This window comes from Ptychodera flava, chromosome 1, assembly GCF_041260155.1.
Source record: "Ptychodera flava strain L36383 chromosome 1, AS_Pfla_20210202, whole genome shotgun sequence".
Taxonomy (NCBI): Eukaryota; Metazoa; Hemichordata; class Enteropneusta; family Ptychoderidae; genus Ptychodera; species Ptychodera flava.
The window spans coordinates 54,437,316-54,454,681 of record NC_091928.1 but is presented as its reverse complement, the minus strand read 5'-3'; the positions used below and the strand labels follow the sequence as shown (position 1 = coordinate 54,454,681).

The 17,366-nt window shown below is 38.6% G+C and overlaps 1 protein-coding gene across 1 annotated transcript; it reads left to right on the top strand.

Annotated features, from left to right (window-relative positions):
• The first annotated feature begins 3,741 nt into the window (after positions 1-3,741).
• On the top strand, positions 3,742-16,034 carry LOC139141093 (tumor necrosis factor ligand superfamily member 10-like). The gene is made up of 6 exons (XM_070710671.1): positions 3,742-4,249; positions 7,077-7,131; positions 8,239-8,406; positions 12,127-12,269; positions 12,714-12,795; positions 13,134-16,034. Exons 1-6 carry the CDS (start codon positions 3,875-3,877, stop codon positions 13,343-13,345), a joined length of 1,035 nt encoding a protein of 344 aa, XP_070566772.1. The 5' UTR covers positions 3,742-3,874; the 3' UTR covers positions 13,346-16,034.
• Positions 16,035-17,366: the final 1,332 nt, after the last annotated feature.

The window sequence follows — 17,366 nt, the reverse complement described above, 5'->3', positions numbered from 1 at the left end:
GTTGCAAACAGGTTTATTTTGTGGGCAAGTCCATCATCCTGCCAACTTGTATCAATCAAAATGTAACCAAAACGCTGTATTTCGCACGCGTGCAAGTAAACCACAGACCCACCACAACATATAGGCTGCGGGCAGGCCTACCATGAACGCGACAGGCATACACTCGTGTCAGGCCAGGTCAACATTGATTTTCGAAACACGATGCAGTCTTGGCCAGTCTTGGTGTCCTAATCACGGGCAAAAGACGACTCTCTCTCTCTTTACACTGAGTCTTTATACCTCCATGCGTAAACAAATGCATTTCAAGTTAGCCACTGTGACGCCAACCAGAGACTTTCCTTTCTTGTTCAACGAATTTCAGGCTGGAACCACGGTCCCTCCACAAACGTACATGTGACTGAAGAGACCACTATCGCATAACGGTGATAAAACTCGATTCGATACATTGTGCAGGATCAGGACGCTGCCTCAGCCGATTTTCAGTGCAGTGGCGTTCCAAAGCATAGCGCGATACTATTCGTTAAGGGGCAGAAATCAGCACGTGTTGCAATAAAAAGCCACTAAAATTAAAAATGTCATATGGACATTCCCATAGAACAAAGTGAATTTTCCCCACTCCAGACATGCCGCATATCAGATCTCGGGGAATACTGTTGTTGCAATTCAAACTGGATTAAGTAAACAAAGATACAGTGCGTATCGTTAACTTCAGTTATCAGGGTAATTACAGGGGATTGTTGATAACCCGATTATCAAAGATAAGAATAGTAATATAAGTAGTATAAACAACTATCGTCCGATAGCATTATCGAACATTGCTTCTAAGATAATGGAAGTTGTTATTTTGAGTAAAATTGACTCGTTTCTAGAAACTTCGCCTTTCCAGTTTGGCTTCAAGAAAGGACATTCAACTGATATGTGTCTTTTCGTTTTAAAGGAAGTTATCAACTACTATAGGAAACATGGAAGTAATGTCATTGTAACTTTCTTAGATGCATCTAAAGCATTTGATCGAGTGAATCATTGGTCACTTTTAAAGAAGTTGATTTCCCGTAAAGTACCAATCTTTATTGTGAGATTTCTCCTTGTCTGGTATAGGACTCAGTGTATATTTATTCGTTTGGGCGACTGTGTTTCATCTGGTTTCACAGTTTCTAACGGCGTGAAACAAGGGGGAGTTTTATCACCAAAACTCTTTAATGTTTATGTTGATCAGTTAAGTACACGACTTACAAATTCTTTAACAGGGTGTTATGTAGGGGGTTGCTTCGTAAACCACCTCATATATGCTGACGATATTTGTTTGTTGAGTCCCTCTGTCAAAGGGATACAGAAGCTGGTAAATATATGTAGTAATTATGGTGATATTTATGACATTACTTTTAATACTGGAAAGACTGAATGTTTATGTGTCACTACTGACAAGTCAAGTACTGTTCGTTTGCCCACGGTATATCTTAATGGTGTTAAACTTGTTTTCGTAGAGAACAAAAAGTATCTTGGTTATATATTAACAACCCACTTCAGAGACGATGCTGACATTGAACGACAGCAAAGATCGTTCTACGTTTCAGCTAATATGCTTCTCAGGAAATTCCGCTCATGTTCTTTTGATGTTAAATGTACGATATTTAAGATTTATTGTCATCAATTGTATGGGGCACACCTCTGGTTTAACCATACTGCCAGTGCCCTGAGAAAGTTGAGGGTCGCCTACAACAATGCGGCTCGGATATTTCTAGGATTTGACAAACGGAGTAGCGCCAGTGAAATGTTTGTTACCAATAATTTGTACAACTTCGATGCACTTCGTAGAAAACAAATGTATGGTTTTATGACACGCTTATCGAGAAGTGAAAATATGATTGTTAGGCTGGTACATGATCGTCTTTATTTCATCTCTGATATTTGTAAATTGTGGATCGATTCCCTGTACCTTTGATTTTGTCTTTCTCTACCAACACAGAAAATCATATTTTTGTAATGCTTTAAGAAAATTTTTCTACACGTGATTCATGAATTATATGGACTGATTTAGTCCGAAATAAAGTGAAATAAAAATAATAATAACAACCCCAAGCGGTCTTCCTACATGAATGCTGCTCTCTTCCCTTTCAGTCCATTGCACGTTATGGAATACGATTTTCAGTATCTCAGGTTTGTGAGGCTGGAAATATTCCTACTCTGTTTTTGTCTCGGTAGACTATTTTTTGTTCTAAATTTTAGCATGGCTGGTAAGATTAGTGCTTGTGACGGAAAATCCATGGCTTTAAAACATATTACGGTGCATGAAGATTAAATAAATGTAGGAAAAGTGGGTGCATATCTGATGTTCCTCATGACGCCGCATAGGCTGTGCTTGCGGGTTTTATTTCTCCATTCCAAAACAATTTTTGATGGGGGAGGCAACTCATATTTACAAATTTAAATTTTTCTTATTTTAGCACATGATATTGTACTGGAATTTCAAATTTTAAGTGAAACTTCAAACATATCAAATTTTGTAAATGGCGAGATCCTTGACTTTTAGCAACAACCCTAATCCGAGACCTTCAAACTCTAGGGTCTATGATCCAAGGCACCAAATATTGCATGTGATTGAGAAGAAACCAGCATGCAGTCCGGTTACATTCAATCTCTAAAGATTTTATTCCGTCTAATTAATTTCAATCCCCGACTTTTGTAAGTTTGGCGTAACAAAGGTAGTGTTGATGGGTATTATGGTGTAGCTTGAATATACTCTGGGCATGTATAAACTAAGTTAAACGCAATTCCTAGATTCCGTATACACTGTTTAATTAGGCCCTTCCTCCCTCCCTATAATTTCTCAAGAGTCCCTGGCACGCGGCACGCGACGCGTGGCACGCGGCACGTGGCACGTAAATTAGGCTTACCCCAATTTCATAACGTGCTTTTTGATTTGCACGCCCATTATTAATCACAAGTGTACGGCAGGTCGTGAACGATAGATTCACACATACAATGTCTCCGAGTCGGTATTTGACAACACTGTTTTTGTAGTCGCATTAAAAATCCCCAAAATGAATTGAATGACTGGATGAGCTATAAAGAGACAGCTGATATCACATATGGAAGCTAACTTTCCCTTCAAACTATTCATCTTTTCTTCGTCACATCCTTCTCTTTGCTATGATGTCATCCCTGTCAATGTCTCCACTAGCTCTGCATGGCAGGGCTTTGTGTTACAGGCGTTATATGGCCTGTGGTGGGAAGCCGTAGCGGGTAACACACAGCCCTGCCGTGCAGAGCTACACCAAAAAAAACATCCAAAGTAGCGATGTCAATAATTTTGCACGCCACTGACGAATACTTTAAGCCCTAAGTTGTGTCTGAAGCGATGAAGTCCATTTGAGTATGGATGGACATTGGTATGTCTCATAAAGTCCGCCATTCAAACAATCATACAAATTTGCAGATATTTTTGTGATCTCCGTAGGCCCATTAGAGACGTTAAGAGAATAGAACGAAATGTATTTACTCATAAGCCGAACAACATGTTTTCAATTTCATGGACTTGACTTGATTTATTTTTCAATAGGGATCAAAGGGTGTAAAATAGCGTGTGATGTAATTACCCTCCTCTTGTTATGTATGCACCCGAAATGAACGGGGATGTCAGTGGTATTTCCCACAAGTCACGTCACGTCATTCAATTCGTCAATAAATAGGCCTGGGCCAGTAGAGTTTGATACATTTGTACATTTTATGCAAACCTTAGATCAAAGCGACACCGTTCAACGTTATTCACATTTGTCGGTGAGGCAGAGAGTCGGACGTGGATTCTTTATTGCTTATTCATATGCTTATCCATATTTTCTTGTAATTTTTCCCTGTCTCACCGAACTCGATTATCATGGCTGATGAAGCGCAGAGAGGCGGCAAAGTTGTGTCGCGGACTGTGATGTTTTCCTGCTTACAGATGATTATCACAATTGTCATCTTTTCTCTCGTCATCGCAATTCTATGGCTCCACTTCCAGAGCGAGCTTTCCAAACTTAAACAATCCACGGGAAATTTGGACAACTCGCAGGCCAGTGGAGATCAGTCGAATTTGACGTTAACTTCTGGCTGCAATTCAAGACCTTGCAATTGCAGTAACCCTGATATCGATTCGGAGACGACGGGAGGCCATGGCGGCGTAAATGCTGATGACAGGAACATCAAAGACGGGGCAACGAGTCAGAATTTGTTAAATTGCTGTTCAACAAACCAGGAAACGGTAGAACAGGTAAAAGAAGGATACTATATTTCTTCTTACTGGCTCCTTCGAACGTAGTATGCACTGTGACCCGTAGCTCTGCATGGCAGGGCTGTGTTACCACAGGGAACAATTGAAAGGACCCTGGGGTGGGGAGGAGGTTTTTTGGTGCAACGGTTTACCTTATATGATTTTATTAATTTTGACTGTCATATTTCAAATAAAGAGTTCAACTCCAGACCGTCTGACTGCTTTATATATTACCGACAAGTCCTTATCTCCTCTCCAACTTGTGTATACACCACTGTAATTGCTCCGAAAACATTGCCAACTTGCTAATCCGCTGTCCGTATCAGTGGATAAGTGATTGAGTCAACACCACAGCCGTCCTTATTTTAATGCGTGTGGGACGGCCGGCTGTGGTGTTGAATCAATCACTTAATCCGCTGATACGGACAGCGGATTAGCAAGTTGGCAATGTTTTTGGAGCAATTACAGTGGTGTATACAAAAGTTGGAGAGGAGATAAGGACTTGTCGGTAATATATAAAGCAGTTATTTGAAATATCACAGTCAAAATTAATAAAATCAAATAAGGTAACCGTTGCACAAAAAACCTCCTCCCCACCCCCGGGTCCTTTCATCTGTTCCCTGTGTGTGTTACTAGCGTGTGGTGGGAGGCCGTAATAACGCCGGTAACACACAGCCCTGCCATGCACAGCTATGCGACCCGGGCGGATATTCCCACGCCACACTATGAATAGTGCAATGGGGATTCCCCTACTCATTTGCTTTAACGGAAAAAAGACAGCGACAATAGCTTTTATGTATCAAATTGCGTTTGAATGTCGAAATATATTCTGGACCGCGGACATCCGGGAACTTGCGGTTTTTCACGTCATTTTTGCGTCACACTAGACTTGGTTCAAGTCGGTGAATTTTTAAAAAATAAAAAATCATTTATAATAGTTTCCCTTGTTTCTCTACTATTTCGTACAAACCTATTCGGAATTTGGTAGGGCAGGCACAGGCGCTCCTGAGATGGGTAGTCTGCTAAGTAGATCGATTTTCGGATCGATCTATTGATCCCGTAGTCGATATGCCCGCCACTGCAACCTAGGTTACAGTGGCGGGCATATCGACTACGGGATCAACAGATAGATCGGAAAATCGATCTACTTAGCAGACTACCCAGCTCAGGAGCGCCTGTGAGGGCAGGACAGCGATGGAATGCGTTACCTTTGAGTCTGCGCAGTATTGTGAGTTAGATTCTGCCGAATGCTGCATGATCTGCAACTCACATGAGTGTACAGAAAGGGGCCAAGACTTGTACCGACGGCAAACTCTATTTCTTCACAGGACAGTGTCTTTTTAACCATCCTTGAATAACCGGCGATTATCGCATTTTGCAACATGGGCCCCACTAACAACATAGAAATTTCCACGCGTTTTCGGTGACACAACAGAGGTCATGCTGACTTTTCTTATGAATAATATACAAGTAAATAAAAACGTCATCTCATGAACAATTTATAGCAACTCAAACCCTGCAGGAAAGCCAAGTCTGTGATTCCGGGTGAAACTCCCCTGTGGCTAGTTTTCACCCGACTCATCGCGTCCACTCCACTCACTCGCGCGTTTCACATGAAAGCAGAATACAAATCATTGCGTTCACTCCACTCAAACATTCATAAATCACAGACATGAACCAAGTCCTACGTCACACTGCCGTGAGAACAATATTGAAGTGTGGATTTTTCAACCTTCACTTACACCAGTATTCAAAGTTTCAACATTATGTCAATGATAAACACTAAGTTCTGTCCTTTGTCACATAATTTCTGCATTGTTCATTGTCCTGTATTGTCAAATCCCAATTCACCTCACTCGCGTCCGTGAGGTGAAAGTGACGTCACTCCGCGGTCAAGAATTGATGAGAGTTGACGGCAATGTTGAACAGTGCAGATGAATTCATTTCCGATAATGCAAGTGTAAGCCATGACAATGAATACACGGACTCAAAGACACTATGGTCAACAGTAATATTACAGAGACAGACGTACATTAGGAATGATGAAATGGTCGATGAATTTTTCAGTATTAAAGCTCACAGCGTTTGCCGTACTCTCTTTGATGTGATGACTTGTTAAGATTTCAAGAACCACACATAGACATGCTGTAGTGTAGGCACACAAAATGTGTAATCCTGTCGCCAGCATGAATTTCAGTCCGGACTTACAGTTATGTGTTTTACCTATTGCAGCTTGACAAATTTTAATGTTTTAACATACTTTGAAAATTAGAATGAGATAAAAATATTTGATGTAAAAAACAAAGATACTGGAAAACTATCAAAAGAAAAAGCTACTGTCCTTTTTAAGAGACACTTGGTGATATTTTTCTTAGTTTTCTCAGTTTGTCTTTAAAATATTGCAGTTGCTGGCAATGTTCCTTCCACCGTTTTCAATATTGTTTGTTTAAATAAGTCTAATTTCGAAAAGGAAAACCCTGCAATATGACAGAAACACAATACATTATATTCAATATTGAAAACAACTTATGCAATTGCAGGAAAACCTAAATAATTAGCTGTATATATATATATGTATTTGTAATCAACATTACTGAAGCCAAACTGACTCATTACATATGCAAATTATGCATATATATATATATATATATATATATGCAAATTAGGCATCAATAAAATCACTTATTGTACGCATTGACGTACATTACATTTACGGTAGAAGGATGTAGCGATGTAGATGTTTTACAAAGTTAAAGTTATGAAAATATTATAAAAGTTACTGATTTTTTCCGTCATTAAATAATTAATTTTACTGGGTTTTTTTCAGTTGATTGCAAAAGCCCTTGAAGATGAGAGGCGGCTACTCGAACAAGCAAGACTAGGTAAGTAGTTTCAACCCTAAAAATAGCAGTGACGCGTGACCATTTAATTCCGTTTTTCGATTCTTATTTCTAAAAATATCTTGCATTGTATACGTCATAAGCCACATTGCCACATTTACCGATATAGATTTGCAAGAAGGAAGATGGAGAGGGACAGTCAGGTGGACAGATAGAGAGGAGACAGTCAGACAGACAGACAGACAAACGGGAAATACAAACATAAAATGATACAGACAAGGCAGAAAAGGACCGAAAATAAGAGACAGAAAGAACGTCATCGATCAAAACCGTGGTCTTCCACCAGCTAAGGGAGCAGTCGTTTTTTACAGTGGGGGAGTCGGTGGAACTTAAGCGATAAATAAAACTTAAAAAGCTACCCTGTCCAAAAGAAATGTCTAAAATTTGACCCCCCTGCCAATTCATGATTTGTAAAATGTAACCCAACCTCGATTCAGATTTGATTCATTAACTCTTTGCACGCTATGGCCCAGGGGTGAAAAATTTGAACCTTCAAAACTGAGTGTTTGCAAGAAAAAGAGTGATCCTCCAAAATTTTCATGCACAAAAAAGTGACCCTCCCCAGATGTCAGAGTCCATATCAATAATATCTTAATTGACATATAACTTCTCATTTGAACTTTGAACCTTCAAAGAATCCAATATCACATTTGTTTTTCACTCTTGCTCTTGCAAACATAATATTCTCAAGTACATATCTCTCACGTACATTTATATATTTTGTCAAACATTTATAAATAAGCTTATACGGATGTAGTTAGTTTTGTATTTTAAAAAAAAATATTCATAGTTTCCGCATAGACTACTAGAAATGTATGGTGAATCAACATTTCGGTGAACGTAAAAGTCACCCCACTCATTTCCACCGACCCCCCCCCTACTGTAAAAACGAAGCTCCCTAATGATACATGATGGTTGCTTTTTTGGAAAAAGAAAGATGTCTTAGGATATCAAGGTTGCATTACACAAACTTCTCCACTTAGTCACCGCCAAGCTTTTGACAATTCTACTACCCGATGGGATACTTTTTATCACTGGTAAGTCATTGTCATCTCGTTCAGTTTGTATTGTCCTATTTTCTCAACTTAGAAATCCAACAATCAACTCGTGGGGAGATTGAGCGGCAAATTCAGCGTCTTCGAAACAACAACAGAACTCAAGAACAGACAAGTTTAGGTAGCCGTAGTTCAATTCCCGTGGCTGTTCATGTGACCAGACAGATCAGAGAGATCAGAGATACCGTGATATGCCCAGCTGGTAAGTATACACAGATTTGCTCATCTCAGCTCTTCACATATTGATTGTGTCGAGTGTGTGATTTTATGGCAATACAATGCAATGTGTGAAAATCCTCGAAGCTATTCACTTATTTACTTAGGGAGCTTTCAGTAATTACAGGAGGGTGGACCGGGGGAATTGGGGGGGGGTCACTTTTTGGAAAACAGTTCAAGGGGGAGGGTCACTTTTTATAAACCTATCTTGGGGGGAGGGTCACTTTTGACAGAAGCTGATTTTATGGCCAAAACTCTGATTGTCCGTGTGATATTTCCTGAATAGGAAATCACCAACAAAATACGTATCCACAAGTTTCACAAGCAAAGAAGATGCAGTGGTATCCTACATTAAACACCTTGAACAGTTAAAACTGATAAAAGACAAGAGACAAAAACATATGCAACAGGTGGAAAAGTGTATATCAATTAACAAATGTACATAAATGCAAAAATATTGTCAGTTTTATATTTGAAAAAATGCATGGGGGTCTATGATGAAAATAGGAATAATTTTTTTCCAGTACAAAATTAGATAAATCTGTGCATTTATGTATGCTTGATTATTTACATTATTGTTCTTGATTACACTAGAGTGGTTACAAGTCCATGGTTGTGTAAGAAATTTGATTTTGGAATTTCACTGAAAAGTTTATTTACGGTATGTGGTGGTCTATGAGAGAACTCTGCACAATTGGATAAAGCACTAAATCAGCCACATCTTGCCTTCTTATAGATGCACAAAATATGGTGAACCACCCTCAAATGTATGAAATACCATATCTTTTCAAAAATTCTTACGTGATAAATTGTGACTGTCCCTCAAAAAACACCAGCCTTCCCCTCTGTAATTTGTCCCTAACATAATAATTGAACCAATTGTTATGTAAATTAGCTGATACTCTTTCAATTATTCCTGGGGAGAATACCGCAGTGGTTGGGGGGAGGGTCAAGTTTTAGAATGTCGGACAAGGGAGAGGGTCACATTTTAGACTGGAGGATAGGGGGAAGGGTCATATTTTACGGTACAGGTGTGCGTGAAATTCCCCCGTCCCACCCCCTGTAATTACTGAAAGCTCCCTTATTCATCTGTCGTCCTATCTCTCTATCGGGCTGGCGGAATCTACAGAAAGATGTACACGTGCCGCCTGAATGGTTCTTCTGATAAAACTTATGGAGAAAGAGAAAGAATATGAAAAGCACGTGTTTAAAGTTGTAAGCAACTACCATAGTTTCACCGTGCGAATGCGATGTGTAGCATGCAATAGAGTACAGTAAAGTGATCGTTGGAATTTCAAGAGAAAGTGAAAGAAAATGAGACGTTACTATCTTTCCAGATAAAAACATCTGAAGTTGTTACGGTGAAATATCAATTGAAATCGAGCAGAATTGACCAAGTCGGCACTTCGGAAACATCCAAGCATAGAATATCATAAAACTTGTTGGCAGGGGATGTCTTTCGCCACTGAGCGTGAGCGTTCGTGGTGCACACATCTTTATGGCGTTTCCGTTCGGTTAGACATGTAGTGATGTACACGGGTCACATTCTACGGTATTCAAATTAGTTACTGCGGTTTCGCAGACGCCAATTAAAACGATTACGTATACATTTTACGAGCAGAAAAAATACTTGTTGGCGGACTACCGGGATATTAGGTAACAACATTTGACGCCCACGTGTTATGCATTAAGATATTTACAGACAATAAACATTCCTAGGAATGAAATCGAAGTATTCGTCGAAATACAATTATCGGGACAACTCAGGGTCTGTTGATTTACATATGAAAAGCTCTCGATCGTATTGTTTGGCAGCGGAAATGTCATCTGCAGGCTTAAAGTTCATGAAGTTTGTCAGCTTACAAGGCTCCTGTTAGACTTGGTTCAAGTCGGTGAATTTCAAAAAAATAAAATCATTTATAATATAGTTTCTCTTGTGTCTCTCCTATTTCGTACAAACCTATTCGCATTTTGGTAGCCCAGGCCAAATTTTCCCAGCCATTTTATGCATCACCTTTGAGTCTACGCAGTGTAGTGAGTTAGTTTCCGCCGGATTCCGGGTGAAACTCCCCTGTACAGCGTTCACCCCAGTCACTCCACTCATGGAGGTAAAAGGAGAGAACCTCCATGCTCCACTCACGCACACGTTTCACATGAAAGCAACATACAAATCATTGCGTTCACTCCACTCAAACATTCACAAATCACAGACTTGAACCAAGTCTAGGCTGCTGTTAGCGATAAGCTTATGCAGACCATTTCATCAGATTTACATTACCATTCAGCAGTACATACAAGTGTTGTTGACATCACAGGGCCCTCAGTGCATCTACGAAACGATCAATATAACAGAACCTGTGTTCTTGAGCTGTAGCTATGTCTTGTTATTCTCCATTGGTCTATGTATAGCATTGTTAGGAAAGTGAAGGTAATGGTATTTACCATCGCCTAGCGGTAACACTTGCCAAAGCAAAGATAAACTAGTACTAGTCTGTGATACTGAAAGGTTATTGAGTTTAATAGCAAATTTATCGAGGTCAACGCCTACGTACAAAGTGTGAGCGACCATCATGGTAGAATATGCCTTCTGATCTACCACTTGTTGGGTCTCATTTATAGCTCTTTGAGTAAGAAAAAAAATACTATCTTTGTTTTTCGAAATTCGAAAAGTGTAATTTTCCCATACAGTTAACACAGAGATGGCGGCCATATTGAATTTCAAATATCAGTAAATGTTATGTACTTTGTTTGCCTTGTACCGAAGTTTGCACGGTGACCTCGGATATTTATTCTCGATTTGCTAAGAAACTGGTTGAAAGTTTCACAGAGGAAAAATTAAGTCTTCAACTTTTCGAGGTGCATACTCTCTTAAAGCGTCTAACTGCACCTGTTGATTTACTGTATTATCAACAACTTGACAAGCCAACAATACCATCACCATTCAGCAGGACGGTTTCAATTTCCCTCACATCATAGTTCCTGTAATAATATAATGATGACAATAGTCATTTCTTTAACGGTCTTCGACGATGTTTCGATCAGCAAGTTAGTTTCGAGATGACATATCCGGTATTATTTTCGGTGCGCAAGCCGCGCAAGTTTCTTTCGGAAACCACAGTAAATTGACAGTTTTATGTGACCGCAGTTGCTTTACAGTAATATTTATTAGCCGATAGTGGAGTACAAAACACTATGCGATATAGTAAGGGTGTTGAAAATTTAATCGACCACACTGGACGTTAAATAAGCACACAGTCATGCGTCTTAGACTAACCGATGGATGAATAAACGGACTAGGTGGAATAAGTTATTGCGTGAATCATATGAATGAATGAATGAATGAATGAATGAATGAATGAATGAATGAATGAATGAATGAATGGATGGATGGATGGATGGATGGATGGATGAATGAATGAATGAATGAATGAATGGATGGATGGATGGATGGATGGATGAATGAATGAATGAATGAATGAATGAATGAATGAATGAATGAATGAATGGATGGATGGATGGATGGATGGATGGATGGATGAATGAATGAATGAATGAATGAATGAATGAATGAATGAATGAATGAATGAATGAATGAATGAATGAATGAACGGACGGACGTGAACGGACGAATCAATTAATGAACTGGTAAAGACAAGACAGTTGAATCTCTTACGTAATCATTTATTTTCATAAATTTCAATTTCAGGTCAACAGATAGAAGGGAGCTTGATCAAAGTGGGTCCATGGGAACCATCCAATGGACTTGCATTCAGTGAAAACGTCAACATGGCCAGCGATGGTTATCATTTGATAGTTCCGAAGTCCGGTCTCTACTTCGTCTATTCACAGGTCAGTATATAGAAGTACATCTGAAACGATAATGCGGTGTCAGAAACAGAAATCTTCAAACAAAACATGTCATTTTACATGCAAACATGTCGTCACCTTTACCCGTACACCCCCCCCCGTCAGAGTAAACAAGTCCAGAATAATAATTTATGACAGTAGGCTTGTCATTAACGATTGTGGTAAAAGGGCCATATTGTGCATGCTCATCTTCAACACTTACATAGTTTAGTTGCCATCGTGAGCTTCGTTTTGCCAGATAGGCCGGTGAGGGCGCATCTCCATATGTGGTCGAAGATTGGAGCTTCGTAGCGTACGAGCGGCTGTGAGAGAGTCTGGCACTCAGCTATCTTCTTCCCAAACGTATTACGGTAGAAGTTCTGTGTTTTTACTCTCGGTGATGGTTCGCAGCTTCTTCTAATCACGCCAATGAATGTATCTTTTTAGGTTTACTTTGTCTATGAACATGATGAAAAGGAAACTGGAAGATCCAATACGGACAACGAGTTGGTACACCGCACTAGTCGTGGTATGTATTTCAACTTTAAAAATCATACGCCGTTTACTTTTTAGTTTTGATCTAGACATGGAAAACGTTTCTTAATTTAACAAAAAATTCATTCCATCGATCAACAAAGAGATAATTATCCTCGTGGAATACTACACTTTACATAATGCCGACAATTCAAGGGCTAGTTTTTGCTCAATCTCAACCGTACCGAAATGAGCGTTCAATGTAAAGATTAGACATATTTTGAAAACGTTGAAAATTTGCATCATACAAAATCAAACCCTTAGTAAGCTATGTAGAGATGTAGAATATGCGGTGGATTCATCTGTTTTGATTTGTTTTGTTTTGGTTTGTAGTTGCAGGTAAAACCGATAAAGACTTAATGAAAAGTGTTCGCATCGGAGAAGGTGAGGTGACAAATGTCAGCAGTTTCCATTCCGGATTGTTCAAACTTCAAGAGGGAAACAAGATCTACATGAAGGTGTACCTACCTAGCAATGAAGTGACGGTGAAGTGTGAAGATGAGTCGACATTCATGGGAATGTACATGGTCAATGACGACCTGTAAACGTAGTGGAAAAAACATCCACTTCCAAAGCAGCTAATTGGAGTAATGTAGCTGCAAGCCTTGATACAGACAACAAGAACATAGAGTCCGGCAGAGACACAGAAAGGCATTACCTATAATCGAAGCTCACATTTCGTCATTTATAAAACAGTGTTTGGTATATTTTAGGTTAAAAGGTCATTGTGTATTTGCCTTTTGAATTTGCTTATCAACCGTGTTCTCTCAATGAACACCAGTATCACAACACAGAGTTGGCGGCTTTTTTTTACGCGGACAGTCGAGAGAATATATTGATAAGCTACGATGAACGAATGAGTCTAAAGTACTTTATTCACCTGTGACTCGCTGAGATTTTTTTATGTGAATTAATGTTGTCTTCAGGGGCATTTCCAACGAACCAATTCTCATTTAAAGAACTGTACTACGTTGAAAATTTATCAAAATTTCCAATCAAACCTGTGCCATTTTATTGTAAATTCAGTTATTTATCGGATGGATGAATTTTGCTTGCCTTAAACCACTGATGAATAGTTAATTTAGGGGACACGTGCAATAACATAGCGACTATTTTCACATGTCCCCTATCTCACACTCAGTGATGATAAGAAAGTCTTTTCTTCAACATAGCGAAAAGTTCACTCTGAAGTTAGTTTAAAAGTTTAGTGTCTCATATTGTTCTGTGTGCTGTTCAGTTTATCTATTTTGTGAAAATCATGTACAGACATATTGAAATGCACGCTCTATGCATTTTGACAAAGAACATTAACTTTTAATAGAAGTCATTAGTAAAAAGAAACTAATTATATATATATATATATATATATATATATATATATATATATATATATAATATATCTATCTATATATATATATACGGATTATAGATATATAGACTTATTTTTGTAGAAGATAAGTTTACAGCAAACACAGGAGCATATTCTCATCTTTTGTCGGTGATGACGTTTCTAATAGGTAAACATCAAGGCGAGTGGATCGTCGGGTACTCATGCGCGATACTCGAATCAAAAGTAATATAAGTCATACATGCAAGAAAATTGTACAAAGCTTTTCTAATGACGTAGTCGGATACAATTGCATCTTCCATGTGTCAGCCTTCGAATCCAAGCAGAGTGGCACTTTCATTCCAGAAATAAACAAAACGCATTTGCTACTGTTGCAACAACGGACAATTTTGAACACTTCGATAATTGACCTGCGCATGCGCACCTGGTGACCGACCTGCTTTGTCTGTTTTTAAAGGGACAAAGTTACCATCATGTGATGTCATTTCCTTCTTAGTAGTTTCACTTCCAGAACTACCTTAGTAACTACCTTGTGTCGTGAAATATGATTGGTGTAACATTTCCGAATCAGTAACATAATAAATCCATGCCATGGAGGGAGAATGACATCGACAGACTGTCACTTTGGACCGTTCAACAAATTATAAGAAATGTATAGAACTTTTTTTCAGATTTTGTTTGCACAAATGCTGCGATGCCGATAAGCACGGATTGTAATCGCAAAAGTAGCGAGAACATTGAATCCAGAGGACATTACGTAGGCCAAGACAACGTTTTCCTGAGGTCCTGAGGGTGCCTCTTGAAGTGAACAAAATTCTTCTGTTTTACTATCTTTCCACTTTGATATCATTGCTTGGTCCCATGCTTGTGTTTTATGTGTGCATGCACAAACTGACATTTTCTCAACAGAATAATAATTATGCAGAGATCTCTGAAATCGGAGTTCATATGACAACTTGATAATTTGTATTTTTGAAAATAAAACGCACAATGATATGAATGAAACACATGCTTATGTTAATGATTACTTTTTTTGTAAAATACTGACAATCTGTTCTTACCAATTTATGATTTTCCATGATTTCGGTAAGAGTGAGGATTAGAGGGTATACCCTATATCATTAGTAACCTAGGGAGTCCTACTAGGGTGAGGGTTAGAAATTGAGTTCTCAGTTGGAGGTTCACATAAATTATGAAAATGCTTCTATTTTCAAAGGTCCATTCATCTCCACTCATGCTGAAATTTCCAAAATATGTATTACTGTTTAAATTATATATATATGTGACAGGGTTTTGTGGAAAATTAATTTAAGTACATATTTGATTTGGAATAATTTCTGTTCAAAGATTTCCAGATATACTCATTTACGTAATGAATAAAAAGTGCCAAACATTCCGACGTTGGTGGCGCCACATACTCATTTACGTAATGAATAAAAAGTGCCAAACATTGCGACGTGTATATATATAGGGTTTCCATGTGTCAACCCTTAGCCTTGCCTACCATTTTGTGTCTTGTAGGTGAGTCACTTTTGTACTCTTGTAATCCGACATTGTCAGGTATGTAATCTTTGCCATCCGAAGATTTTGACACTGAGCATTTGTATATTGAACATTCATCTTTAGGACTATGTAGTTTTATTTCATTTTGATAAGTAATTTCTGTGTTTTTGAGTTATTTGAAAATGTGTGGCAATGTCAGCCATGTGCCATGTGTATTACTTGGACAGTATACTTTCACTGTGCCACACCTCAGTTTCTTTACTAGTTTGTGATATTTAAACTGTGAGCCTTGCCCACCATTTTGTGTCTTGTAGTGTTTTGGCGGCCGTCTTTAATAAATGTAATGTGTGACAGCTGACAACCACAATTTACGAAATCTTGGTGTGTTTTTCAAGACGCCCATCTCAACGCAATTCCCAGCTTGCACCCTCAACCTGAATGCTTGTTGGCGACCTTCACATACACACACACACACACACACACACACACACACACACACACACACACATACATATATATATATATATATATATATATATATACGAGGTATGCGGTTTGACTTGTCCGATACAAAGTGCTCAATACAAAAGTAGAGCGAGATATATAAGGTTGCTGGAGAATTGATTTTAAAATTTCATCTCTACAACGTTGTTTCGTGAGTCACGAGACTCACTCATCAGGAGACTAGACTAGAGTGAATCTACATGGGCTAAACATCGCTGGTTCCGCAGGTGGTGGAATTTTGGTTGAGATTGACAGTTGTTGCATAACAATATATTGCTGCTGCTATGAATATTTATGTTTACGGAGAGGACTGATTTACTTCGTTGGATGTATTTGGGAGTTACTAGTTTTCGCATAACAATGTCTTCTGTGACGGCATGATGACATAAGTTCATTTCTTTTATTGAGTGTGGAAAATTCTGGATGGCGGATGATAATTAATTTTTCGTTGTAGGAGATGAAATTGTAAAATCAATTCTCCAGCAACGTTAACCCTTATATACCCACTATCACTGACTGGCCTTTTTATTAAGTGTAACTCATAGCTTGAAGATGAGACTGAGTCTGAAAACTTATAAGGAAAGAGTACAGCTTCAGACAGACTTAGATTTTGCAGACAGACGGAATTGAAAACTCCTATGATCTGGCCACAAGATAGAAAGTATCACAAAACGCTTACTTGGATACATACTGTCTATAGTTGCACTTATTAAAGGATAAAACAAAATATGTCACTTTCATTAAATACTACATTTTCGCAAATATCTTTCTTACAAGAATTATCAACTCTTCTTGACTGTACTCAAACTGATGTCAATAGCAGACACAGTTCTCAAAAGGACTATTCTCAAAGACACAGTGCTTAACACAAGATATCCACAAAACATCTTGTACATTTATCCTACTAAAACTAAAGAATATACATCTTTTGCCACACAGCTTTAAGCATGGAGAAAAAAGGTTGGAATAGAGAAACCCCTAAACATATTTAGGATTTTCAGAACCCGCCGCTAGAGGGCGCTTTTTAAAAATCAATGCTTGGGTCAGAGCACAGTCCCTCCACCCAGGGAGGACTGTGGTCAGAGTAACTGTTTGCAGGCAGTTTCCTTTGGGATATGTAGCTCCAATGTTTGGGTGTATATGGTTGCCTGGACGATTCCATTATTTTGTAGGGGTGAAAGAGAGAAAATATGAATAAAGGAAAGTTTTAT

Coding starts and splice junctions, on each gene's coding strand:
- LOC139141093 (XM_070710671.1), top strand. CDS start 3,875: ATGGCTGATGAAGCGCAGAGAGGCGGCAAAGTTGTGTCGCGGACTGTG. Junction 7,132..8,238: donor ACTCGAACAAGCAAGACTAG/GTAAGTAGTTTC, acceptor TTCTCAACTTAG/AAATCCAACAATCAACTCGT. Junction 8,407..12,126: donor TACCGTGATATGCCCAGCTG/GTAAGTATACAC, acceptor TTTCAATTTCAG/GTCAACAGATAGAAGGGAGC.